Source organism: Vipera berus, assembly GCF_964194415.1.
Source record: "Vipera berus genome assembly, chromosome: 5".
NCBI lineage: Eukaryota > Metazoa > Chordata > Lepidosauria > Squamata > Viperidae > Vipera > Vipera berus.
Genome location: NC_138207.1, coordinates 15,869,518 through 15,896,741, shown reverse-complemented (window position 1 = coordinate 15,896,741; position 27,224 = coordinate 15,869,518). Strand labels below are relative to the sequence as shown.

Sequence of the window (27,224 nt, the reverse complement as noted above, 5' to 3'; positions counted from 1 at the left end):
ACAAGGCACAACTGCTATGTCCTATCAGATAAAGTTGCTTAGTGGATTGCTTAATGAAGCATTTTCACTCTTTCTGATCTTACAGGATGAAGAGTATTTTTTTCCAATTAAAACTGCATCCCATCAGATATTGCACTGAAATATATATCATGTATCTTTTAGTTAACTAATTAAACTTTAATTAATAATTATTTTTAAAAATTAAGTGATTAATTAAATTTGTTTGCCACCCATTTTGCTGTAAGGTGACTCTAGGAAGCTTACAAGATCAAAATGAGGCTATAATTATATGCACCAATATATACAAATCTCAGTAAAGTCACAGTGAAAATACAGGTTATAACTAAAACTAAACGATGGGGAAGAAAGGAGCAGAATGTATGGGGGAGGGGGGCGGGGGAGAGGTGGAAGCTATGTCCTATGTTTCTTCCATAAGGTCAGTAGCTTCATTAAACTGGGAAACTGTAAACTGTAGTCTTAGTCAAGCTTTGCACATCATGATAAGATGTGTTTGGCTTTAGCTTAGCATGTTGCATGAATCCAACCACTATGCCTTATTCAATAATCTGGTCAAACAAACTATTATGTAATGCAATTTGTGAACCCAACCTCTATCAGTTTCAGCCCTCTATTTAAAACTGTTCTTATAAACCTGTTTATACACATCCTTCTGTTTATAAACATCCTCCTGAATTATATCTAGTTGTGCCTTAAGAAACATTAGTTTATTCACTGTAGAATATTCATTTCGGGTTTCTGATGCTGCCAAGTTTAATAAAGAAAGCTTGAAAGTTTTGCAGACCCGCTAGAGGTCATTTGCTGCAATACCGCCCTTGAAAAGGTTATTGGGATTTTCCAGAAGATGAAGTTTTGCAAGTGGAAGAGCTAGTTTTAACTACTGTTTTCATGGCATGTGTTTAAACTGTGATGTATAGCTTGGGATGTCACTCTTCCCAGAAGGGAAAAAAAACAACAACCTAGACACAGTTCATTTGCATATCATAATTAATTTAAATGCCTGCACAGTTAAAATTATCCCTTGTAACAGTTTGAAGTAGAGCTTGGGATTCTGTCTTTTATCAGAAGGACTGATATATTTAGGAACAGTCTACTTCAAACTGTTACAAGGGATAATTTTAACCAGTTTTAATGATCAGGGGCTACACTTAACATTTTTGAGAGAAGCCAAGAATTGCTGTGGGTGAAACAGTATATATACAGGCAGGATTAAGATGCTGGTTCTCACCTTCTCCAGATTTTCTTTACTTTTAAAATGTGAATTAAAGCTCAGATTTTTCAGTCATTGCATTCAGTTACTGAGCACAACTTTTAGAGCCACAAAAAAATGTGGATTAGGAACCATATATACCCCTGGGATTATAGGTTGCTTAACCAAGAGCCAAAATAAGATATAGCTTTTCTCCCTTTTGAGATCTCCCTTTGTGGAAGTGACATTGGATTCAGTCACTAGCCTGGTCTGTATGATTTAGAATAACTTGCCTCCAGAAGTTGTGGCTGCTACAAAAAAGAGGGGATCAACATATTCTCCAAAGCACCGGAAGGCAGAACAAGAAGCAATGGATGGAAACTAATCGAGGAGAGAAGCAACCTAGAACTAAGGAGAAATTTCTTGACAGTGAGAACAATTAACCGGTGGAATGGCTTGCCTCCAGAAGTTATGAGTGCTCCAGCACTGGAAGTTTTTAAGAAGAGATTGGACAACTATTTGTCTGAAATGGTATAGGGTAGGGGTCAGCAACCTGAAACAGTGAAAGAGCCACTCGGAACCGGTTCCCTCACAAAAGGAAAAACTGGGAGCTGCAAAAAATGTGTGCGCATGCACGTACATGCGCACATGCGCAGAATAGGGTTTCACTGAAGAGTGGAGCCAAGGCGAGATATGCACCTACCCTGCATATTTGAATTGATTGGTTGAACTTTTTTAGTCCCTTTTTTTTTTGGACTGCACATGGCAGAGGACTGGGAGCCGGCTGAAAGAGCCGCATGCGGCTCCAGAGCCGCGGGTTGCAGACCTGTGGTATGGGGTTTCCTGCCTGAGCAGGATGGACTAGGTTCCTTCCAATTGTTATTCTGATTTTATAGTGTTCTAAGCCTAATACAAGAGTTAGTTTAATGTAGTGGTTAAGGCGTCAGGCTAGAAACTATGAATTCTAGTTTCGCTTTAGGCACAAAGTCAGCTGGGCAACCTTGGGCCAGTCACACTCTCTCAGCCCTACAAAGGGGACAATAGCCAACTGCATCTGAAAAACCTTACCAAGAAAACTGCAGAGTTTTCTTCAAGCAGTCTCAGAGAATCAAATATGATTGGATGGAAAAAAGTTTCCCCCCCAGTACTCAAAAGAAGTATGGAAGCTGAACGGCTAGATTAGAAACAAGCCCCTTGAGGAATGAATTTGTGATACACAAGTTTTGGAGCTTAGAAAGATAAGGGAAGTTACTCTGTTGGCATTTTTGTTCTTTCTTGGAATATTGGGGAGGCAAAGAATCCTATCACTGAATTAAATTCTGTTGACTGGAGGGAATATTCAGATTCCTCACCCAACTGAAAGGAGAACTACATTTGCATGCAATATTTTCTGAAAAGGGTACAATGTTTCAGTAAAGCTGACTGTATCTTTAAGATGTGTTTAATTTACAGGAATTAATAATGGCATTTTTTTAAAAAGACGGCTTCTGTTGGGATGCATTAGCTCTGAGTTTATGGATAAAGACTTGGTTCCTTCTTTCCTCTCTTCTTCACCTCCTCTCTTAAACCTTAAAATCTTTATTTAACCATTTGACTCAGCAAAGTTTGGTTACTCTAACCAGCCAATTTCAACACAGTTTAAAGATTAGTTTAAAAATCTAGCTTCTTAATTGCAAGAAGGTTGTCTTTTGAAGATTTTATGGCTTGTTGTGGAGAAGAGGGGAGAAAAAAATATATTAGGATATTGTATGCATACCTATTTGCTTTTGTAGTGATGTGCTTGTCTTCATGAAGACTATCAACATATTTTGAGGGAAGACAATAACAAGAAAAGTACAGAAGGGTAATTCATCCAAAATATTAAGCATCCTGTGAATTGTTTGCCTTTCATTTAGGTGTTGTGTGGTCTCAGCTGATGCAATTTGTAAACTATAGTTTAGGGTTTGAGATGTGCAAGCCCATCCAACTGTGTTTTACTCAATAAATCATGGTTGGGGAAAGCATTGCTTAGGATGTGGAAATCCAATTGGAAATTCATTTTGTCCTTGGTTCAGTTTGGTCTGTATCATGGAATTATCCATATTAGCTCCTTGGCTCTCACCAGGCCTCCTCACTTTCCAGCTTAGTGATATGATCAGCAAAATTAAATTCTTAAGCACATAAACAAGATTAGGTCTAAAATTCTGATGGAGTTTCATTTGATTTTCCTGAGTCTGACCTATGCTGACTTTTACGTTTAATGTAACAAAAACAGTGCACTCCACTATACCTCAGAATCTGCTTGCAAGAGATCCATGGCCCAAAATGCTTCTACATCCCTGCACTCTATTTGACTTCAGAATATTGTGTTCCTCTTCTTGTTACTGTATTACATTGTGGGAAGTCAGCCCCCTCCACCCGAGAAGGAAATATTAAAAAGGCAGAATATTATATTTCCTCAAAGGATCTTAAGAAGGCAGAAAAGCATGCCCAGTTTTTCTTAATAGCCCCAAGTCTCCCTCCCCCAAGCAGAAACCAGCTCTGCAGAAATGCAGATATCACAATCCATTTAGGAAGGTTGGAGCCAGGAAGCTGGAGCTGATGGGATTAAAAAGACAAAAATCCCTAGAATCAACAACCCCTCACCGAAAAAAAATCCAACACAGGACATAGCCATCAGCCACAGCCCCAGGGAAGCAAGATATGACCTTTAGGACATAATAAGATTAACTCACCATCATCAGTATACCAGAAAGACACACTCAGGCTCAGATCAAAGTACACGACAAAGCCTCAAACAGGAACAATTCCAAACACAAAAGCCCAGGAAGGTATAAAAAACCCACCACTCCTAGCAACATGTGGTCACCTTTCCCAGAGCCATGCTTCTGTCTAGCTTTGCTCTTCAATAAACTACAACCTTCTTTCTAAAGCAGTCTCCATTTTCTTTATTCACAGCTTGGACTGGACCCTGATGAAGATTTCTCTTTCAATAGCATCACGTATGTGATAGAACACCAGTTACGAAAATTGTAATTTACAGTCTTTCATAATAGAACAAAGAGTTCTAGCAATGGCCATAAAATATTGAGTGGAATTCACTGCACTTCATACGCTTAGCCCAGACTTCGGCAGAATGTTATGCTCAAGATTTCAGAGTCCCAGTACATATTTCTAAGGGCCAGAAAACAAAAATAAAATTCTAGCTTCTTTCCTTCTTTGTCCTTCAAACCAATTCCAAAAGGATTAAAAGAATGGCAGGCTTACCAGTTCAGCATCTGGCTGGTTGATATCTTGGAGGTAGGGAATAGTGGCAAGCTCAGCCATAGCTTGATTGATCACTTGAGATTGTTCCTTGATGCGCTGCAAGCGTCCAAGGAGGCTTGCATATTGCAGCCTTTCTATCACACCTGAACATGCACAGAAGGACTCCTGGGCTCATAAGGAAAAGAAGAGTAGTTAGAGGGTAACCTGTGGAAGTGGTCTCATTTCATCCCTTGACAACTGACAGTGCCTCTTATTATAATCACACATTTATGGGGGATAAATACCCAAGAAACTGCTTTGGATAAAATATTATTGGGACCAGATGACAAACAAATAAGGAAATTGTATAGTTTGCTTCTGGGATATAAAATGTTTGAGGAACAAGTGAAGGAAACTGTGTTGACTTGGGCCAAAAATTTGGGACATGGCATCAATCTTGACATATGGCAAATGCTCTGGGATAGAAATAAAAGGATAACACTGGCCTCAGCCTATAAAGAAAATTTATTTAAAATGTTTTTTTTATTAAAAAGTTTTACAATACATTTTATCTTTAACAAACCAAAAAAAGGAAAAAAAACCCTCCCAACCCCCTCCCCCCCACCCTCTTCCCCCTCCCCAACCCTCCCCAACCCCTCCCTCCCTTTCCCCCCCCCCCGGCTTCCCAGAGCAAAATACAGGGTATAAAAATACAAACAATCATAATCTAACTTACGCAAACAATCCTAAACTATTTAAACTACCGAACTTTAACTCATATAAGAAAACTCCAAACATATATATATATATATCAATAATTATACAAATACAAAATAATACTTTCCAATCTAATACCAAAACACAGGGTATAAAAATACAAACAATCATAATCTAACTTACACAAACAATCCTAAACTATTTAAACTACCGAACTTTAACTCATATAAGAAAACTCCAAACATATATATATATATCATATCAATAATTATACAAATTATTGGGGTGTGTGTGAAAGCCCTAATAAGCAGGCATATACATAGAATGAAGGCTACTGCTAAGCTTGTAAGCCGCCCTGAGTCTTCGGAGAAGGGCGGGATATAAATGGAATTAAAAAAAAAATACAAAATAATACTTTCCAATCTAATACCAAAACACAGGGTATAAAAATACAAACAATCATGATCTAACTTACGCAAACCATCCTAAGCTATTCAAACTATCAAACTTTAACTCATATAGGTAAATTCCAAACATACATATATATATCATATCAATGATTATTCAAATACAAAATAATACCTTCCAATCTGATACCCAATAAAAACAATCTCAAATAAACCAATTTATATCAATTGTCTAAAACTATTCCTCATTCCAACTAAGCTTTAAATTCACATTATCCTAATGTGTTATACAACTTAAAATACCATAGATTACTTTCCAAACTTAAGAAATTTTTATATAATCACATCATTCTTATATTCTTATATTCTATTACCTATTCCAATATTACCCATAAAAATATTACAAATTAACTTCAATCACAAAGAAAACAATTTATATCAATTTTATAAAACTATTCTTCTATCCAGCTAAAAGCTTAAAATTTTTCATCCAAATAACAAATCATAACCTGCAGAATATCAATAAACACTACTACAAATCTTCCCAATTAACTTTTCATAATCATCTTAGAACTAAAGCAACACGAAATATTACATAATTATTTTATAAGGGTAGAAAATATATCCCCAAATATTTAGTCCTTCTAGCAATTCCAATTCCCATAATCCTTATTACATTATTGTCTCTTACAATTATGTGACTAAATCTTCAGGCTTGATTCATTCGTCCAGAAGTAGCACGCCTCTTCCAATTTCTGGCCTTCTCCAGTGATAATGAAATTTGACCCACTCCTGTATCTTTCACATCTGTCTGCGTTAACCCTTCAGCAACTTGCGGATTCTCTCTGGAATGTTGAGACTCTCTCTCACCTTTTTTCTTTGTAGATTCCAAAGATGGTATGGGGACTGCTTTTAAAACATTACTGTAGAAATCACGTGCCTGAATCTCCGTAGTAAAACAGTACCTCGTACCTTCATAGGTCACCACCATACCCACTGGTATTTGCCATCTAAACTTAATATCACGTCGTCTCAATTCTTGTGTCAAAAAAGCAAATTCCTTCCTTTTTCTTAAAATCTTTGCAGGGATCTCTTTTAAAATCAAAACTTTTTGCTCAGCAATTACAAAATCAATATTGTAGGAGGCCTGGATAACTTCATTTCTAATCATTCTCTTTGTAAAATAAACCACCACATCTCTGGGTAGTTTCCTTTGTCTTGCGATCCACGAATTAACACGGAAGATTTTATCTATATCTTGCATTATTTCATCTGCTGGTCGCTTCAACACCCCTTCCAAAGCCTCAGAAACCATTTTCTCCAAATTTTCCTTAGGATTTTCTATTAGGCCTCTGATTCTTAAAGCAAACTCCATCTGAGAATACTGTGTCGAAATCAAATCATAATCCATTTTCTCTATTACATTTTCAGTTTCTGTCATTTTGGCTTCCAATCTAATATCATTTTGAGCAAGATCTTCCACTCTTTCATCCAAAATCTCAATACTTTTAACCATGCTTTGTATTGCAGATGTGATGTCTGCTCTCATTTCTTTTAATTTCTCTGTAAACTTCTCCTCCAACTTTTTCTCCATTATCTCAACAAATTGCTGCATTTGCTTTTCCATAGTCTCTTGCAACAGATTCTGCAAATCTTTTGCTGTAAAAGCTGATACAGATTCAGATGCAGAGGACAATGAAGTTTTCACCGAAGACTGCTGCCTCAGGGCAGGAACTTTAGAAGATATAACCGCCATTTTCACCCTCTATTGTTAACTACGCACTTTCACTTACAGATTCAGCAAAGTCCATTGAGTTAAAGATCAAAACATCATCTTCACCAAAATCTCCTGCATCGCTCTGCCTGCGTCCTCGTTCTCAAAAGCTCTTCCTTGCTAGCAGGGATGGTTGCGAACGCCCTGTTCTGCTCCAAAAAACCCGGAGCAGAGGCGCCTCGCAGTCCGGAGCATGCCCAGGCTTCGGGGGGGGCTCAATCCTTCCGCCGCCAAAACTCTAAGTTCTGGCGGCCCCGGAGAGCTCTACCCCTACCTGGACGCTCACCCCCTCCTCTTCTCCCAAGGTGGGGGCTTCCGAGCCACCTAACAGCTGATCAATGCTGTTTTCGGCAGCTCTACGGAGCCGCGAGACTGACAGCCAAGAAATGGCTGCCTCCGGCGTCGCCTTGCCATCCGGAAGCCTTTTATTTAAAATGTTTTATCGATGGCATCTCCCCCCAGCACGTTTAGCCAAAATGTACAAGACAATATCTCCTAGCTGTTGGAAATGCTCTGAAGAAATAGGCACATATTTTCCTGTATGTTGGTCTTGTAGTAAGACACAAAGATATTGGCAAAGGATCTGGACTTGGTTAAAAGAGATATTAGGACGCAAAGTCGAGTTTAGACCAGAATTTTTCTTATTGGGCATAACAGATGAGAAATACTCCAAAGAAGAGTTGTATTTGATGTTCCATATCATTACAGCAGCAAGAATGTCGTTTGCCCAGAATTGGAAAAGGAGTGAAATACTGGAGGAAAGCGAGGTGACAAATAAAATTTGGGAGTGTGCAGAAATGGACAAATTAACTCTGGAAATTAAGAATAAAGATCAATCAGGCTATTACAAAATCTGGAATAAGTTCTACTTTTGGTGGGAACAAAAGGAAGGTCTCCATTTGAGTTCACGGATTGGTTGATTGCTTTAAATATGGTATAATTGTATACAACTGATGCGTATATTATGTGTATATATATATATATATGTAAATCTAAAAAACAATGTAAGACAAGAAGGTATGTCAGTCTGTTCACATCGTGTCCAATGTTTTAAATAAAAAAAATGATATTTTTTTTTAAAAAGAATATTTTTAATCTATATTTGTTAACTAGAAGTAAACAAGTAAGGCTCCAGTATATGTGCTCCCAGATGCTGTAGGTATACTCTTCCTCCATCTGTGAGTTGCTCATGAACTGTATAATACAGAGTGCCGTAGTGGCACAGTGGTTAGAATGCAGTATTGCAGTAATTCTGCTGACTGCCGGCAGTTCGATTCTCACTGGCTCAAGGTGACTCAAACTTCCATCCTTCCGAGGTCAGTAAAATGAGGACCCAGTTTGTTGGGGGCAAATATGCTGACTCTATGAACCGCTTAGAGAGGGCTGTAAAGCACTGTGAAGCAGTATATAAGTTTAAGTGCTATTGATATTGCTATAATGTGACAAGAATGGGGAATATTATTACATGGAAATCCTAATTAATAGAATGAAAGTTTAATTAAAATGGCTTTTTTATTTTGGTCCCACCCATTTCCTTGTCCTCCCATGCTAATTTTATTTTATAATTTAGTCCTCAGCATATTAGTTCAAGGTCATTTGAAGTCCTTAGGCCTCCAACATGGAGGGTGCAGATGAAGTGACAGATCTTCTACAAGAGATCACACTTCAGCCTGAATCTCTCAGTCACACATGGAATGTATTAGCTGAACTATATGCCCAAATTTACTGCTTCACCAGAAAATTGCTAGGCATGCGCTTAAACAAACAAGTTCAGCACTTTGTAGAAGAGTGCTAAACCATGTTCAACCACATCAGTGATCTGTCACTAGGGGAACTTGAAAAATAGCTAAAGGCACTTGCCCATATTACCTAGGTTTACTGCTAAGCAGTGGCGTAGCGTGGGTTGTCAGCACCTGGGGCAAGGCAAGTAATTTGCGCCCCCTAACCTGTGGATTTTAGCACTCGAGTCTCTTCCACTAGCTCAGGAATTCTGGGAGTTGAAGTCCATGAGTCATAAAAGAGCCAAGGTTGCCTACCCCTGAGTTAGGTTCAAGGCAAAAAAGGGTCTCTGGAGAAGAGGGAAAATGCTAGTTTAACACTGAAACAAGGCAACTTTAAGGTGCCTCAGCTGTGATTTAGGATGAGACAAAGAGAGGACATGGCGTTGAAAATGGTTAATGGGGCATGTTTGTTCCACTCTTAGTGGACGTCAGGATAAACCCCACGAGAGAATGACCTTACAACAGATGTGAATAGGCTTGGACTACGTTTGTAGATTGAGTGCATACATCACATGGAGCGATGATGGGCTTCATCAAGATTTATGATCCCACAATTGGCTAGTTTTCTCCATCTTGTCCTAAACCCTGGATACCAACCACGGTTTATGGCTTAGCATGTGGCGTGGGGTTGACCCAACATGTTAGGCGACAAACAATGACTTCCAACTTACAATGCCTCAGCTTCCCAAGGTTATTCCAAAGCCGGAAAAGCCAACCAACCCACCCTGCAGCTTTGCCTGCTTAGGCTGAACCCCAGGAATTCATACTTACTGCGGCGCCCGACCTATTTTCTGCCCAGACGCTGCTTATCCAAGCCAAGCCGCCTCCTTCTCTTTGGCACCTCACCCCAAAGATTCACCGGCCTGGCTGGAAACTCTCGCTGCTGGCGACGTGTGTCGGGGGGGTGGTCCCGATCGCCGATGCACGGTTGGATCGGCAACCTGCCGACGCAGCTTTCGTTCCAGAGCAGGGACCCCCGGAGAGACGCTGCAGCGATCCTCCCCCCGCGGGAAATCCACCCTCTTTCAAGCCCCGCCGCGCCCCCCCGCCTTTGGCAACCCCGGGAGCGCCTTGGGAGAGCCTCCGCAGCGGAGCCCCGGGCTTGCAGGAGGGCCGCGCTCTGTGCACGGCAGGAGCCGCCTTCTCCTTTGCGGGGGGGGGAGGAGGGAGAGAAGGCTTCCGTCCAGTGCCGGAGCGAAGGCGGAGCGGCCCGAAGGAGGAGTCACGCTGTGTGGTTGTGTGTTTGTGTGTGTGTGTGTGTGTGTGTGTGGCGCGCCGTGGGGCGTCAGGCCCTTCCCGGCTGGGGCTCCGGTGCCTCCGCCCTGCCGGATCCCGGCGCCGTCGAGCGCGCCCCCCCAGATGTTGCGCCCGGTGCGCCCGGCCCCCCCTGCACCCCCCACGCTACGCCACTGCTGCTAAGTCCATGCTACAGACAATGATGGATCTTTTTTCCTGCTGGTAAATGACACTATATCAGAGAGGAAACACAGCCAGGGGAATCCATGGATAAAAACTGTTGCACATTTAATATGCAACCACAATAAGCAGACCCATCACCAAAGCTGAATAAGGATCCCACACTTTAAAAGGGTCATGGAGACCTGGAGCAGGTTTAGAGGAGAGCTGCCAGGATGATAAGGGATGTTGAAATCAAACCCGGGGGAATGGTTAAAGGAGACTGGGATTTTTAGCTTGCAAAAGACAAAGCAGAAGGGAGACATGATAACTGTCTACAAAGATATAAAAGGGCTGTCAAAGTACAAGGAAAGGAAATAGATGTTCTTTGTTGAAACTGAGGGCAGGACAAAGATCAATGGATTAAAAAAGGAATTTTTTCTAGGAGGGAATATTAGGAAGAATTGCTTATGGTAAGAGGTAATAGCTAAAAGAACTGTTAGCTTAGAACAGGGGTGGGCAACTATGCTGGCTCAGGAATTCTGGGAGCCGAAGTCCACAGGTCATCAAATTGCCACAGTGTCCACCCCTGTTCTAAACTAACAGTTCTTTTAGCTATCACCTCTTACCATAACCAATTCCTCCTAATTTAGAACAATGGTGGATTCTCTCCCTCTGAGGTTTGCAAATGGGGAACGAATAGACACCCTCTGGGGTAGTTCAGTGCATTTCTGCACTGAGCAGGATGTTGGACTAGTTACTATAAGATCCCTTCCAATTCAGACACTCTGTGATTCTTCATATGAACTGCATGCAATTGGCAAATTGTCATTCTTAAACTGGTTACTGAATTAAAACAGGCTTGGGCCTATGCATAAATATCGCGTCTATTTTCAGGACTTGCATAGTAGCAACAATACAATAATGTATTCATGCCTTTACCAAGGTACATTGTAATTTGGAAAAAGTACAGTATAGGTTGTCCTTGACTTACGACTGATCACTTAGTGATCATTTGATGTTATGATGGCTGAATTTCCTCCACACACACCCCACCTTCAAAGGTGGTTACATTATCACATTTTGAGTGCTTAGCAAACAAATCACTTTTATGGCCATTTGCAGCAACTTGCAGTCATGTGACCATGCTTTTCAATGTTTTTTGCTGGTTTCTACTAGTCATGTAAAAAGGTCTTTAAATTTTAAATAATGTGTTACCCATAAAGGAGAATATTTGTAGCTCAGGATTGAAATGCTGGGTTCTTGGTGCTCTCTGAGCTTGGTTGTTTTCTTCTTTGGATAATGAAACATCTGCAAGAAAACAACCAAGCTCAGAGAGCACCAAGGACCTCTTAAATTATGAATGAACTGAACAGGTTGAGTTCACACAGAAGACTATGCCACAAAAAAAGCTAATCAGGATTAAAACGAACCAAACTTGACACCTTATACAAATCTACCTGCTAAATCTGGCTAAATGTATTAAATAGAAAGGCTGCAAGTATCTTCTAACAGATGAATTGAAAAATCATAAGAATATGATTCTCCCCTTACTAGCTGGGCTCATAAGCTTTCTTCATTTTTCCTCTTTCAAACTGTTTGGGTTACTTCACTAACGTGTTAGAATTGGGAAGAAATGTGGTGATAGGTACATCTCTTCTGTCCCTTCACAGTCAACTTTTAAGCAAAACCCTGAGGCATTGCTTCTGGCAGGATTTGAAATGCTGTACGCCAACATCTCAGACTGGATTTTATTTTTTTGTCCTGAGCAAAGGAAGTGTTATCTAAAGATGGCCTTGAAATAACTAGGTCAAGTCATGCAATGGAAAACAAAGAGACAGAAGTGGAATCAGGAAGACTTAATACCTGAGAACTCTAGTTAGGAAGCATTCTGCTTTCCAGTCCTCTTTTATACAAGCACTTCATCCCCTGTGACACCAGTGGGAGGAAGAGGTTTCCAAGAAGGGAAAACTCAAATGGATTGATCAGAATCTTGGATAACTTCACTAGATATCTTCCAGATGATTCCTTACATCCCCTAGCTCAGGGGTAGGCAACCTCGGCTCTTTTATGACTCATGGACTTCAACTCCCAGAATTCCTGAGTCAGCTATGCCTGAGTCAGCTATGACTCAGGAATTCTGGGAGTTGAAGTCCATGAGTCATAAAAGAGCCAAGGTTGCCTACCCCTGCCCTAGCTGAAGTACAGTTGGTTTGCTTTCATCTCTGGCCTACAGCTGAAATTTGTTCTTGGTTGTTCCACTCCTAAAAACACAGGCACGGTCCAGGAACCAAATAAAAGGCAACCTAAATGATGATGAAGAAACGCAGCCAGAAAACAGGCAGCATCTAAGGAAACTGGAGAAAGAGAGGTGTGTTGTTTTTTTCTTTCCCTCAGACGGGCACAAGGGAAAAACTTTTCAAGTCATTTCCCTCAGATGGAGCCAAGATTAAGAAGACGAGAAGAGTCAAGAAGCACAGCCAGGAACAAACAAGATGAAAAGGTGAAGAAAAAGCCAAGACTTTGATGGGATAGAAATAGAAAATAGAAACTGGAAAAAAATAAAAGTCATGCTGAACTCCGTACAAAAAGGAGTAGAGCTCTAGAGAGTGACAATACAGGGATTAAAACGTAAGACTACAGAAACCAGCAGGAAAGAAGCATATTAGTAATGTAGAATAGAAAAACGTGAGAATGTGGTGAAATTGGACTTTAAAGAATAATGTATTAATGTAGATTAAGAGCCTATTGCCTAAAAAGAGGGCAATAAGCAGCAGGTGAATGAACTCAGTTATAATGAAGATATACCTTTGGAAGAGCTGAAGGACCAGGTTAGGGACAGATTGTTATGGAGAAAATCTGTCTGCAGCTAATCCTCATTAAGTGACCACAATAGGGACCATCTACTGCTATGTACCATGGTCATTAAGTGAAACATTATGTGACAGTGACTTACAATTTTACTGCCACTTGCTCAGTTAACACAGCTTGTCATAAGCCAGTTGTAAAGTATCACAAGTGGTGATCATATGACTGGGGATGCAGTGACAGTTATAAGTTGGTTGCAAAGTGCCTGAATGATGATCACATGATCATGGGGCAATGTGATGGTCATAAACGTGAAGATTGGTCTCAAAGCTATTTTTGTACACCCTCATAACTTAAAGCAGTTGTTACAGAAATTAGGCAGGCAGTAAATGAGGACTACCTGTGTATGACTCTATAACAGGGGTGTCAAACTCAATTTCATTGAGGGCCGCATCAGCATTGCGGTTGCCCTCAGGGGGCCGGGGTGGGTGTTGCCAGGGTGGGTGTGGCCTACTGTGTGGGCGTGGCTAAAGTGCGTATGGCCTACTGGGTGGGCATGGCCAGCTCTACATCATTCACATAAAGGGTACCTATGGGGGCCTGGGCAGGAGTGGGACAGATCTGAGGGTCTCTGGCAGAAGGAGGGTCTCTGGGCCAGGGCCAAGACAGTGGGGGCCGTTCCCTCACTGTTTCCAGGATGGCTTCGCGGGCCACATGAAACCATTTCGCGGGCCGGATCCGGCCCCCAGGCCTTGTGTTTGACATGTCTGCTCTATAAGACTGACAAGGACTTGATGGCATGTAAAAAAAATACTGTGGATAGAAAAATAAAAATATAAATAGTTCTATTACCAGTATAAGATTGATTTCTGCACTAGCTGAAGGCATTTCATTCTGGTTATTGGTGGTTTAAAGAAAGAACCTGCAGTAGGAAGTGAATCCTGGGGGAATCTGCCAATTCCTTTCCTTAGCTTGGTTTGCAACAGGTGTTGATGGACAGTGCCTTTCCTAGCTGAAATTAGCCTTGGATGTTTGGATAAGCAATGGGGCAGAATTTATGACAGTATGCTTTTCTTCTGGTTTAAGGACTAGTGGAAGAGCCACTACAAATCCTGTTTTGCACGAGACTGAGAAATAGAGCAAACTTCCTGGATTTGGATTCATGTTGGTTTTGCTTAGCTGTCCCTGGCCATTTTGGTTGAGGAAACCATGGCTTATAGCAGGCATGTCCAACCCGTGGCCCCCGTTTCGCATATGGCCCTGTACAGCTAAGTAATGTGGTTGCACAAGATTGTAAACTTTTAATATTATTATGTGATTTTTAGTGACAGCTATTACATTATATGTTTTATATGAGACCCAAGACAATTCCTCTTGACTCTACGTGGCTCAGGTAAGCTAAATTTGGACATGCCTGGTCTATAGGCAACATGTACTACCTGTGTCAAGGTTTTTCCTTTGATACGTATTTGTTAACAACAGGCCAATTTTTGACAGGGCAAGCATACATCTTTTTAAAAAGATATTTACAGTATATAATGAAGGAAGTATACCAATGTCTTCAGTTCAACAACCCCCCCTCCCCAAACTTGAAAAAGGCCTGAAATTGCACTTTTTCTATTGATTTTGTTAACTGAATTTTAGCAGCACAATTATAGGCTCTTTTAGCTGGCTTGGGCTGACTGCTTTTTTTAAGAGTAGAAATGTGAGTGTTTGGTTTCTCTCTCTCATCCCCACCCATAAAACATTTGCTGTGTCCAGCTGGTCAGGAGAGTGAATTGCAATCCTTGACATATCCCTGGTTTAAATAAATAGTCCAGAAAGAGATAAGGTGCTGCATCCATCACGCTCCTTAGCACAGATATGTCAAGATTGTGGCAAAGCACTTCTTTTCATTCCAGCTTTTTCTAAATGAATCCTGTTTGGCTCTCAAGCACCATAAAAGCTTTTTTTTCAACACCAGCATGTATAAGAACATGATATCATCATGATGCATCCTGTACATGGCATTATCATGCAAATGGCTAAATTATATCACTTATACCAATTATACCACTCAATTATATCACAATATCATTAAGACCACGCTTGGAATACTGCATCCAGTTTTGGTCACCACATATATAAAAAAGAGGTTGAGACTCTAGAAAGAGTGCAGAGAAGAGCAACAAAGATGATCAGGAGACTGGTGGCTAAAACATATGAAGAACAGTTGCAAGAATTGGGTATGTCTAGTCTAGCAGAGTGAGTGCCTGTTACTCGTCCCAGCTTCTGCCAACCTAGCAGTTCGAAAGCACATAAAAATGCAAGTAGAAAAATAGGGACCACTACGGTGGGAAGGTAACAGCGTTCCGTACGCCTTTGGCGTCTAGTCATACCAGCCACATGACCACGGAGACGATCTCGGACAAGCGCTGGCTCTTCGGCTTTGAAACGGAGATAAGCACCAGCCCCTAGAGTCGGAAACGACTAGCACGCATGTGCGGGGGAACCTTTACCTTTACCTTTAGTCTAATGAAAAGAAAAGACTAGGGGTGATATGATAGCAGTGTTCCAATATTTGAGGGGCTACCACAAAGAAGAGGGGTGTGTGTCAAACAATGCTCCAAAGTATATGAGAGCAGAACAAGAAGCAATGGGTGGAAACTCATCAAGGAAAGAGAACTAAGGAGAAATTTCATGACAGAACAATTAGTCCAGGGGTCTCCCCACCCCAAGGCCCTAGGCCACTACCAGGCTGCAACCCATTTGGAACCATTCTGCACAAGCAACATGCATGCAATTCCATTTATGTGAGTAGCAGGTCCATGTGCCCACACTCGTTGAAATGGAGTTGCACAAGAGCTCACCCACCACTCACGTGTTACCATTCCTTCTCCCTCCCTCCACCCCCACCCCCCGGTCCACAAAGCCGGAAAGGTTGGGGATCGCTGAATTAATCAGCGGAATGACTTGATTCCAGAAATTGTGTGTGCTCCAACACTGGAGGTTTCTAAGAAGAGATTGGACAACCATTTGTCTGAAATAGTTCAAGGTTTCCTGCTTGAACAGGGGGTTGGACTAGAAGACCTCCAAGGTCCCTCCCAACTGTGTTATTCTGTTATAGACATACTTTCTAATGTAATTGACCTGTCATTACAACATGGGGAGGGGCTGTTGCAATCAGGTTGATAGGAAATTCTCGTTGGGGAAATGATACAAGACTTTCCCCTACTGTGGTTCCAAGATGAATCAGTGTCCCCCCACCTCAGTTTTATTAGCATTTAAAGAGACGGGTGATGCAGCTGCGAATCATCTTGTCTAGCTTGAATCCCAGGAGCGTGATACAAGTCAGGACTACATCATATCAACCTGCAGTTGGGAATACATTATTTCTTATGGATTGGCCGGGACCCAAGTACCTTGTAGGTGGTAAATGAGCAGATCGGGATGAAAGCTATTATAAATCTTTGATGCACATTTACTGAATGGAGGGCATTCTGGTTTCCTTTGCCTGCACATCCATACATTTGGGCTAAAAAAAAATCAAATTGAAGAGCTAATCTGGCTACTGCTGAATAAACAAGGCAATTTCCCGTAAGCCCACGGTGGATGAAATAACCCTCAAGCCTCATTCCCATATTTAAGAAGGGAGGGGGAAGGAGGGGATTATCGCAGGCTGAATGCTGTCAGGGGCTGTATTTCAGCGGTAATGAAAAAAATGCCAAAAGAGAGTGTAAATAACTGCCTCTGGCAGCAATAAGAGCCCGTGGGGATACGGCGGGCATGATGAAAATTACCTGAGTGATGGTGGAGTTCAAGAGACAACTAAGAAGCAGTAAAGAAAATAATAAAGTGTCCAAGGAGAAGCTAAAAACACTTTGTCCTGGTCCTGCAAAGTTTAAGTAAAGAGGAAGCTGAAAATGCTTCAGGCACCCTGAACGGAATGATCTAGCACAGGGGTAGGCAACCTCGGCTCTTTTATGACTCATGGACTTCAACTCCCAGAATTCCTGAGTCAGCATAGCTGACTCAGGAATTCTGGGAGTTGAAGTCCATGAGTCATAAAAGAGCCGAGGTTGCCTACCCCTGATCTAGCAGGAGAAAAGACTTGACAAATGGGGTGAGGGCTGAGGAACAGCGTTGGCACAAGGCTTTTAAAAGGAATGAAGTCAGCAAACAGAAAAGGCTTGCCAGCCAGGCCCAGCTGAGCAAAAAAACTCCAAAAAAACTCCCCCTGCCCCCCCCACCCTCAAAAATCTAAAAGCCAAAACTAAGCAGTAATCAAAAGCAGAAGACTTTTTTTGGTCAAGCAGAAATAATTCGGGTATAATCCAGGAAAAGGATATCTGATCCCATGATCTTCATATGAGCCCTGGTGGCACAGTGGTTAAATTGCACCACAGGTAGTCCTCGACTTACAACAGTTCATTTAGCGACTGTTCAAAGTTACAAAGGCACTAGAAGGAGGAACTGCCTACTATAGAAGAGTGGACTTTGAAAGTTTCCAACCTGGTGGAAATGGCAAAGATTTAAGCATATTTGAAAGAACAATCGCAACAGAGATACATTCTGGAATGGAAAAGATGGATTGAATATATTCAGAATAAATATGGGACTAAAAAGTTTCATTTAGCATTTGAATAAGTATTAGTTTTATATGATGTATTATTAGTTATTTTTTATTTGTTAGTAATTTAGTTATGTTTAAGGGGAGTTAAAGTGTGATAGATTTTAATGTGTTTTTTTTAGCTTGTTAGCATATTTTAGCTTAAGTTTGTAACGTTTATACCCTGTATTCAGCTCTGGGAAGTCGGGGGGGGGGAGGGGAGGGTAAGGGAGGGTAAGGGAGGGAGTTTATCTTTTTAAAAAATGTATTGTAAAACTTTTCAATAAAAAAAAAAGTTACAAAGGCACTGAAAAAAGTGACCTATGACCATTTTCACACTTAGGATGGTTGCAGCATCCTCATGGTCGTATGAGTTACATTTGGATCGCTTGACAACATACTTGTGACGGTTGCAGGGTCCCGGAGTGATCTGACCCCCTTTTGCAAACTTCTGACAAGCAAAGTCAATGGGGAAGCCAGGTTCACTTAACAACCGTGTTTCGAATGTAAGAACTGCAGTGATTCACTTAAGAAATGTGGCAAGAAAAGTTACAAAATGGGGCAAAACTCACTTAATAAATTTCTCACTTAGCAACATAGATTTGGGGCTCAGTTGTGGTCATACGTTGAGGACTGTCCATATTGCATGCAAAGTCAGCCCACAGTCTGGAGTTCGATCTTGACGGGGCTCAAGATTGACTTAGCTTTCCATCATTTCGAGGTTGGTAAAATGAGGACCCAGATTGTTGGGGGCAAATATGCTGACTCTGTAAACTGCTTAGAGAGGGCTGTAAAGTACTGTGAAGCGTTATATAAGTCTAAGGGTGATTGCTATTGCTATTTTTTTCTCCCTTGCTGTAGAGAACTTCTTGAGGGACTTTTATTGGTTGGTTCCCATCAATTAACCAAAGACTCAAAAGAGTTACTCCAAAGTTTAGGCCAGCTTTCTCCAACTTATTTTAGCTGTGCTTTGAGGGCAGCTAGCATAGCCAAAGGCCACGTTGCCATATGGCATGAATTATCCAACCCATCTGGAAGGTACCACGTGGTCAAAGACTCATTGATAAAATGTTGATAAGGCAAAATGGTCAATGTTATTATTATTATTTTTTTAAATGTAGTGAATCTCTTTCACAATGGCAGCCTCAAGCAACCCACTTGACTTGGTTCCTAGATTTACCTATTTTCTGGGTGTGTACAAACTTTAATCAATTAATTGAGTAGGCTGGGATGCTAGAACATAAGGACATAATTGTAACCAAGGTCTGCCCCTGAGTTTCTCATAGGCAGGTGTAAGAATATGGTCTTAAATGATAACGTGATTGTGAACCAAAGCAAATCTTCACTTTGAATCCTTCGAAAAGGGTCTCAGTCTAGATTTCTTTGTGGTCTCCTTGCTTTGGAAAAATTAGAAGTTTCTTTTCATCAGAAACTTGGGAAAATCATCAAACGGCCACGTGCTTTTCACACACCCCTCCCAATTCTTTTGATGGGATTGGACGGAACATGCATAAACAGCAGCCTCGGCTTAACAGATTTCAGTAAATAGGATAGCCTTATTTATTCCTTTTTTTTGTTAAATTCTTTAAACTTTTAAAATATTTTCTAGCAGATTTGGATGAAAGTTGCAGCTATAATTGCCTTTTATGAAATTTGAAAACTCCCTAAATTGCAAAAAAAGAGCCTTGGTGGAGCAGTGGGCTGATGCCTACTTAAGTAACACCAGCTGCCTGCAATTAGTGCAGGTTCGCATCCCACCAGGCTCAAGGTTGACTCAGCCTTCCATCCTTCCGAGGTAGGTAAAATGAGGACCCAGATTGTTGGGGGCAATCAAGCTGACTTTGTAATAATGCCGCTTGGGGTGTGTGTGAAAGCCCTAACAAGCAGGCATATACATAGAATGAAGGCTACTGCTAAGCTTGTAAGCCGCCCTGAGTCTTCGGAGAAGGGCGGGATATAAATGTAATAAAAATAAATAAAATAAATAAATAAATAAAATAAAAACGGTACAACAGATTTATGTAAGGAAGGGATAAACTAGTTCATCATACACTCGGAAGACATCAGGCCAAAACTTTACTTCCTTTTAAGTTATAAGCCCGAAGATTTACTTCCGCTTAAGCCTACTTGCTCTTAAAATCCAATTCACTAACCCATTTAAGCTGAAATATGGAAATTCAATTCTAAGGACACTTAACTATTACCAAATGGGCTGCGTCTTTAGGTACTTTGGCATGGCTGACTTGCAGATTTAAGCTAAGTAGTTCTTTTCCTCTCCTCCCTCATTAACTGGATAAGATGTTCGACTAGAAGTAACGACGGACTGAGGAAAGGGTCTCAGGGAAACATACTCTATGTTTACCGTTAGTTTGGTGCCTCTAATAAAATCCATTATTGGTAAGATCCTTTTTCCAATGGTCTCCAGGTGTCTCTGGGCCTCATCTTTTGTGATGGGGCTGAAAGGAGCTTTGTGCTCTGGTGAGAAGGCAAAAAAAAAGTTACACTGAATATATATATATTTAAAAGTGTTATTATGATTTGCTACGTGTAGGCGAGAGACAGTTCTCAGATGATCACAAATGGTTTGATGGTTACTCATCCCCCCTGCAAAGGAAAATGACTTCTAACCATTAGATGATGAAGGTGAGAGAAAAAGGTGTAAGCAGAACTGGGTTGTTGCGTATTTGGTATCAATTATTCTGCTTCCAAATAAATTAAGGCAGTAAACATGACCCTGCTCAAATATGCCCCTACATTTATATTCATATTTATATCATGGGGATAGGAGAGTTAAGGAACCACTAAAAACATTTGTAAACTTCAAAATCTCTCTCTCTCTCTCTCTCTCTCTCTCTCTCTCTCTGTGTGTGTGTACATCCATGCACACATTTTGCTGCTTTGGAAAATTGTGCAGAACTCTGTATCAGCAAGAACTGACCTGTTCAAGTATTCTTCACCAAATTGTTTTTCCTAACTTTGGAGATGCACATAAGGGAGAATACATGAAATTGATGGTGATTTAGCCTTAAGGCACTGTTTTTCAGCCTCAAGAATGTTTTGATGTATAAACTTAAACTTCCAGAATTCCCCAGTATCTTAAAATCTTAAAAAAACTATTTCTTAAAGTTGCTGAGATTGAGAAGTCTTAAGTAGAAATCAGAGAGAGAGGGAGAGGGGTGGGAGGGAGAGAGAGAAAGAGAGAGAGAGAGAGGGAGAGGGTGAGAGAGGGAGGGAGGGAGAGAGAGGGAGAGGGAGGGAGGGAGGGAGAGAAAGAGAGAGAGAGAGGGTGAGAGAGGGAGGGAGGGAGAGAGAGGGAGAGGGAGGGAGGGAGGGAAGAGAGGGAGAGGGGTGGGAGGGAGAGAGAGAAAGAGAGAGAGAGAGAGGGTGAGAGAGGGAGGGAGAGAGGGAGAGGGAGAGGGAGGGAGGGAGGGAGAGAAAGAGAAAGAGAGAGAGAGAGGGTGAGAGAGGGAGGGAGAGAGAGGGAGAGGGAGGGAGGGAAGAGAGGGAGAGGGGTGGGAGGGAGGGAGAGAAAGAGAGAGAGAGAGAGGGTGAGAGAGGGAGGGAGGGAGGGAGAGGGAGAGGGAGGGAGGGAGGGAAGAGAAGAGAGGGTGAGGGAGGGAGAGAGACAGAGAGACACACAGAGATATATATTTTACTACCTGAAAATGTTGGCAGTTTTCTACAAGACATTTTTTCTAAAAATTTTCCAACTTCTTTGTTTTTCAGGCCCAGGGTCAGCAAATAGGACTGAGGAGATGGACAAGACCAATCAGCAGTTTGTGGCAAACTGTGCAATCCATGAGAGTCTGAAATGTAAGACAGGGAAGGGAGAACATCTACACTGAGGCAGCCGTTGACATTTCTTATTCCAATTTACAAAATTTGCACAAGAATTTTAATCGGAACTGACTCATCCGTACGCATCACAGAAGACAAGCATGCATTGTAACAAATTAAATTACTTTTCTTGAAAGGAAGGAGTGAGGAATTTTATTCTTCAGTGCAAGAAACCTTCTCTCTGCTTGGGCTGAAAATCCTGAGCTGCTTCTTTTTTTATGGCTGTAGTCTTCAGATGGCTGCCCGGTCATTGAGTGAGTATTATGTAATCTACATCAGAGGTCACCAATCTTTTCGTGCTGGTGGCCCAGAGGGAGAGGAGACAGCTGGGAAATGCGTGTGTGCGCGCGCATGCGCATGCGAATGGAGCTGCGTGCAAATGGGGCTGCGCGCACCTGCATGCACATGCACGCAGGCACTAGCATACGCAAATGGGCCACACAACCCCAGTATGCGCTAGCGGCCCCATTTGCGCAGGCACTAGTCGCTGCCGCATGCACAAACGGGTCCACAGGCGCTAGCACGAGTGGCCAGCCTGTCTTGTGGTCCAGTGCCCAGTAAGCCACAGCCCGCTAGTGGGCCACGACCCATAGGTTGGGGACCCCTGATCTACATTTCCTTCCTTCCTACAGTATGAATATTCAACAGTCCTCATATTCATACAGCACTGGTTTATCTTGCTTTGTGGGGCCTATAAGGGATTAACATGTAGAGAAACCTAGGAAAATCTTCCTTTTTGTTGTTGCAAGAAATGCTTTTTTGAAATGTTGTGTATCTGTTCACTATAGGTAGTCCTTGACTTACAACCATTCATTTAGCAACTGTGCGAAGTTACAGCAGCATTGGAAAAATGCTGACTTATGACCGTTTTTCACTCTTACGACCATTGCAGCATCCCCAGGGTTATGTGATCAAATTTCAGCCACTTGGCAACTGGCTCATATTTATGACGATTGCAGTGTCCTGGAGTCACATGATCACCTTTGGTGACCTTCTGACAAGCAAAGTCAATGGGCAAGCCGGATTCACTTAACAACCGGGTTATAACTTAACAACTGCAGTGATTCACTTAACAACTGTGGCAGGAGAGGTCGTCAAATGGGGCAAGACTCATTGAACAATTGTCTTGCTTAATAACTTATTTTTGGACTCAATTGTGGTCATAAGTCGAGGACTACCTATACTGAAGTAGATTAGGGGAAACCACTTGTGGGCTGCAAGCAAGATGTGAGCAGAAACTGGCTGGGGTTCTGTGGAATCAAAGCTCATCTGGGCCAGAGCTGATAATAGTCCACTATTTTATTCACAGCTTCACCCAAACCCATCCATCAATGGGTTGCATGCTTAATTTTGAAAGACTCTGCCATGTTGTCACCTGTATAGATGTATTCCACATAGTCAGGATGCTTTCTGATAAAAACTTCCTTTAGCTTGTCTGTGTTTTCAGCCCTTATTTTTATGGCAAAAGGAGTATACATCACTGAAAAATATTCTGCCCTTGTGATAGCTTCTTCAATCATAGCCTAAAAAAAAGGAAAAAAGAAGGAAGGGGGAAAAGACAAATGATACAGCCTATTTTTATTTATTTATTTATTTTAGAAAACTTGAGCTACTATTTAAAAAGTACAAAAAGATGAGAAAAACTGAAAAATAATTACCTTCATGGATGATATTTTTCCCCTTAATAATTGCACAGTCATGCAAAGATAACATATTTTGGGATTGAATATTAATTAGAAAAAAAATATAAATGTGTTCCAGAATGCATTGTCTGTATCACCCTGAGAGAATAAATTTTAATGTAGGAAAAGAACATTTGTAAACATTTCCAACTGCAGCAAGGCTATGCTTTTGGTAGGAAGATAGACATTAGTGAATTATCTGAAAGATAATAAGAAAATGAATTTTACCTTCTCTCAAGGTCATATTCATACCATTCAAGATTTTCTTCAAAGCCAAGGAAACTGATTGAACTTTTATGTTATTTTAAATGTGGGCACTCCAGAGACAAAATAGCACACGCAGAATAAAATGAAGGAATAAACAATGTGTGTTTCACATCTTAAATTTATAAAAGTCACCCACTCCCATAGGGAAAGGGCTCATAGAAAATCAGATTGGAACAACAACCTTGTTAGAATTCAGTTATTCATGATGTGGGACTCTCATCCATTCAGTAACTTGCTTTGCTTTCTTTTTCTTAATAATATAATTTTACTAAGATTTTAATTACAATAGTAAAAACTAATACAAACTAAACTTAGAGAAAAAGAAGAGAATGGAAAGAAAGAAGAAAAAGAGAAGAAAAAGAAATGAGAATAAAGAAAAGAAATATATAAATAATTAATTTCCAACCTTCACCAGTACGCTGATGATACCCAACTTTTTCTTTCCACCCCGAACCAACCCAGTGATGCCCTCTCCGTGATGTCCCGGTGCCTGGAGGCGGTTCAGGTCTGGATGGGGAGAAACAGGCTTCGTCTCAATCCCGCCAAGACTGAGTGGCTGTGCATATCGGCGTCTCGGGTTAACCAAGTTATTCCACCTCTAATGATGGGGGGTGAGGTGTTACCCCCCGTTGATAGGGCTCGCAACTTGGGCGTCCTCCTGGATTCACGGCTCAATTTTGAAGATCACATAGGAGCCGTGACCAGGGGGGCTTTTGCACAGGTTCGCCTGGTGCGCCAGTTGCGTCCCTATCTGGACCGAGACGCCCTACGCACAGTCACTCATGCGCTTGTGACCTCCCGTTTGGACTACTGTAACGCTCTCTACATGGGGCTGCCCTTGAAGACCACTCGGAGGCTTCAACTGGTGCAGAATGCGGCCGCGCGAGTTGTAATGGGGGTTTCCCGATACTCCCATGTAACACCTCTACTCCGCGAGCTGCATTGGCTTCCGGTTGCCCTCCGGGTGAAATTCAAGGTGCTGGTTATCACCTATAAAGCCCTACATGGCCTGGGTCCGGGTTATTTGAGGGAACACCTGCTGCCGGCATCAAACGCCCTTCGCCCAGTGCGCTCCCACAGGGAGGGTCTGCTCAGGGTTCCGCCGGTGAGAGATTGCCGGCGGGTGACACCCAGGGATAGGGCCTTCTCAGTGGGAGCGCCTGCCCTCTGGAACCAGCTGCCAGTAGAGCTGAGGACTGCTCCCGACCTCCGATCATTCCGCCGGGGCCTGAAGACCTGGCTCTTTGAGCTCTCGGGCCCAGGCTGAGGAGTAAATTTTAACTGGGGTTTTAATGTACAGGGTGAATTTAATGCTTTTTAAATTGGTTTTAACTTTTGTATGTTTTGATTTTTAATTCCCTGTAAACCGCCCTGAGTCCTCAGGGAAAGGGCGGTATACAAATGCAAATATTAAATTAAATTAAATTAAAACAATTATAAACCAATTTAATAATTCTTTACCCCCTGTGAGGTTAAATATCTCTTCATCTCATATTCCTTTCCTTCTCTATAAGCAAATCTCTAAAATGTCAGTCCTGATGTCAGCAAACGTCCATAAAGAATGGTTAGAACATTGAAAAAAAGGTCTTATTTTAACCTTGATCACATAAACCAACTTTGTGTTTCTTCGTTTAGGTCTGTCTTAAGTTTTAATTCAATCAAATATTGTTGTAGGATTTGATTTCTCTGCAATTCTTTATCCCATTGCACAGATTTCTTTAAGCATTTAACTTTCGTAGATCTGATAAGAAAACATTTTCCAGATCCTTCCCTTGGTTCATTGTTTGTATTTTCCTTTCACTTTTAAAACTTCACCCAATTTATATCCAGTAAAGAATCCTTTTCCAAACCACACTTCCAAATGAGGAACACCAAGGCTGCTTCTATTTAAGAACGGCAAGGTCAAACTTCTCCATTAACAAGTAACATTTGTTTACCTACCGTCCATATTTCTTGACTTCTGACTTGACACATCATGGCACATTTGACACATCATGGACTTGGACTAGCTGACAATTCTTCGACAATGTTTGGACCCTTGGGCTGCACCTGATCACTCTTGTACTCTGTTTTGGATTTGGAACTCTTTTAAGGCAAGCTTGCAGAATTTGGGGGAACTTGTTTGTATCCTGCGTGTGCATATGCGTTTGTACTCTCATTTCTCTTATCAGTAAGGTTTTTAATCACCTCTCTGTGTGTGATTGTGTGAGCTTCACCTTGGACAAAATAGGCTTACCAGCACTTTTCTCAATGATTTTTTTTTGAGCTGCCCAGTCTAGTGGTAGTTAAATGGCCTGAAGTAATCCAGCTAGTTTTGTGTTTGAGGTAGAACTAGAACTCAGTTCTCCTTGTTTCTAGTCAAATATCTTTAAACACTACCCCAAATCTACTCTCAATCTTCTCCTCCTCTTATTTAGAATGAAGTTGGGAAGAGTGGTCTGAAATTGGACAAAACAGGAAATAGCTTGTAAGCCGCCCTGAGTCTTCGGAGAAGGGCGGGATATAAATGGAATTAAAATAAAAAATAAAAAAAAATAAAAATAGCAGTTGGGTTGCAAACCATAGGCATGCAGCGTCTTTCAGTTAAGGTGATATATCTTTCTCTTAGGCATGGCGGTGATATGATGACATTCCTAGAGGAGTTTAATGTATCTGTTTAAAGGCTTTCTTGCAAGATTGATAAATAAGCAAGCAAACAATTAATATTAGTATTGTTTCTCCTCAAACATTGATATGGGATGGATTCTAAGTGCTGATAGTTGGGTCTGGAAGGCATTACACTATCTATCTATCTATCTATCTATCTATCTATCTATCTATCTATCTATCCATCCATCCATCCATCCATCCATCCATCCATCCATCCTCTATCAAGCTACAGTGGCCTGGTTCACGCATAACAATTACCATAGCTTATAAACACAATCCATATATGAACCCAATATTTTTGGCTTATTTAGCAAATCATGGTTATAGCAACCATGTTTTGTCATAATGTATAAGTTCACTTGAATGTATTTAATCTGAGAGAACCTTGGATAGGATTTTGATGATATGCCATTAGGTTGTTTTCATCTAGGAGCAGCCACCAGCTGAATCCTCAAAAAGTGGCTCATATTAGTTAGAAACCTATCTTGTGACACTCATGGCCTGAATCGAAACTTAGAATGTACACATTTTTGTCCCTCACTTTCGATATAGGGTTTTTCCCCCCTAATGTCATAATTCAAATTAGACACATCTCATTTGATGGACTATTTTTGATAGAAATTTCCTTCCATGAGGACAAACGGACAAAGGCAAAGCAGAAAACACAAAGGCTTTCCACAAAGAACAAAAATCTCAGGGTGGAACTGAAAAATTACTGCATTCAGGTAGCCAGTATTTTGATGCTTAAGGTCGCTCCTTGGTGATGCAAAATTGCTCACAAAATTAGGTGCAAATCTAAGCAATGTTTCCCAAATTAGAGACTGCTTTCCTGGAATGGAAAGGCTGAAGAAATTCAAAATTTATTTTTTCTTTCAGAATAGCCATAA

At 41.2% G+C, this 27,224-nt stretch overlaps 1 protein-coding gene across 1 annotated transcript in view; it reads right to left on the bottom strand.

Moving 5' to 3' along the window:
* The window catches only part of SPATA16 (spermatogenesis associated 16), a gene marked incomplete at both ends in the record, with an annotated part of 188,992 nt that overhangs the window by 31,555 nt on the left and 130,213 nt on the right, over window positions 1-27,224 (bottom strand). Inside the window, 4 exons of the mRNA XM_081328733.1 lie at window positions 4,454-4,618; window positions 20,265-20,377; window positions 21,562-21,708; window positions 23,115-23,262. Of these exons, the coding sequence (XP_081184859.1) occupies window positions 4,454-4,618; window positions 20,265-20,377; window positions 21,562-21,708; window positions 23,115-23,262 (573 nt within the window). The remainder of the gene's footprint in view (window positions 1-4,453; window positions 4,619-20,264; window positions 20,378-21,561; window positions 21,709-23,114; window positions 23,263-27,224) is intronic.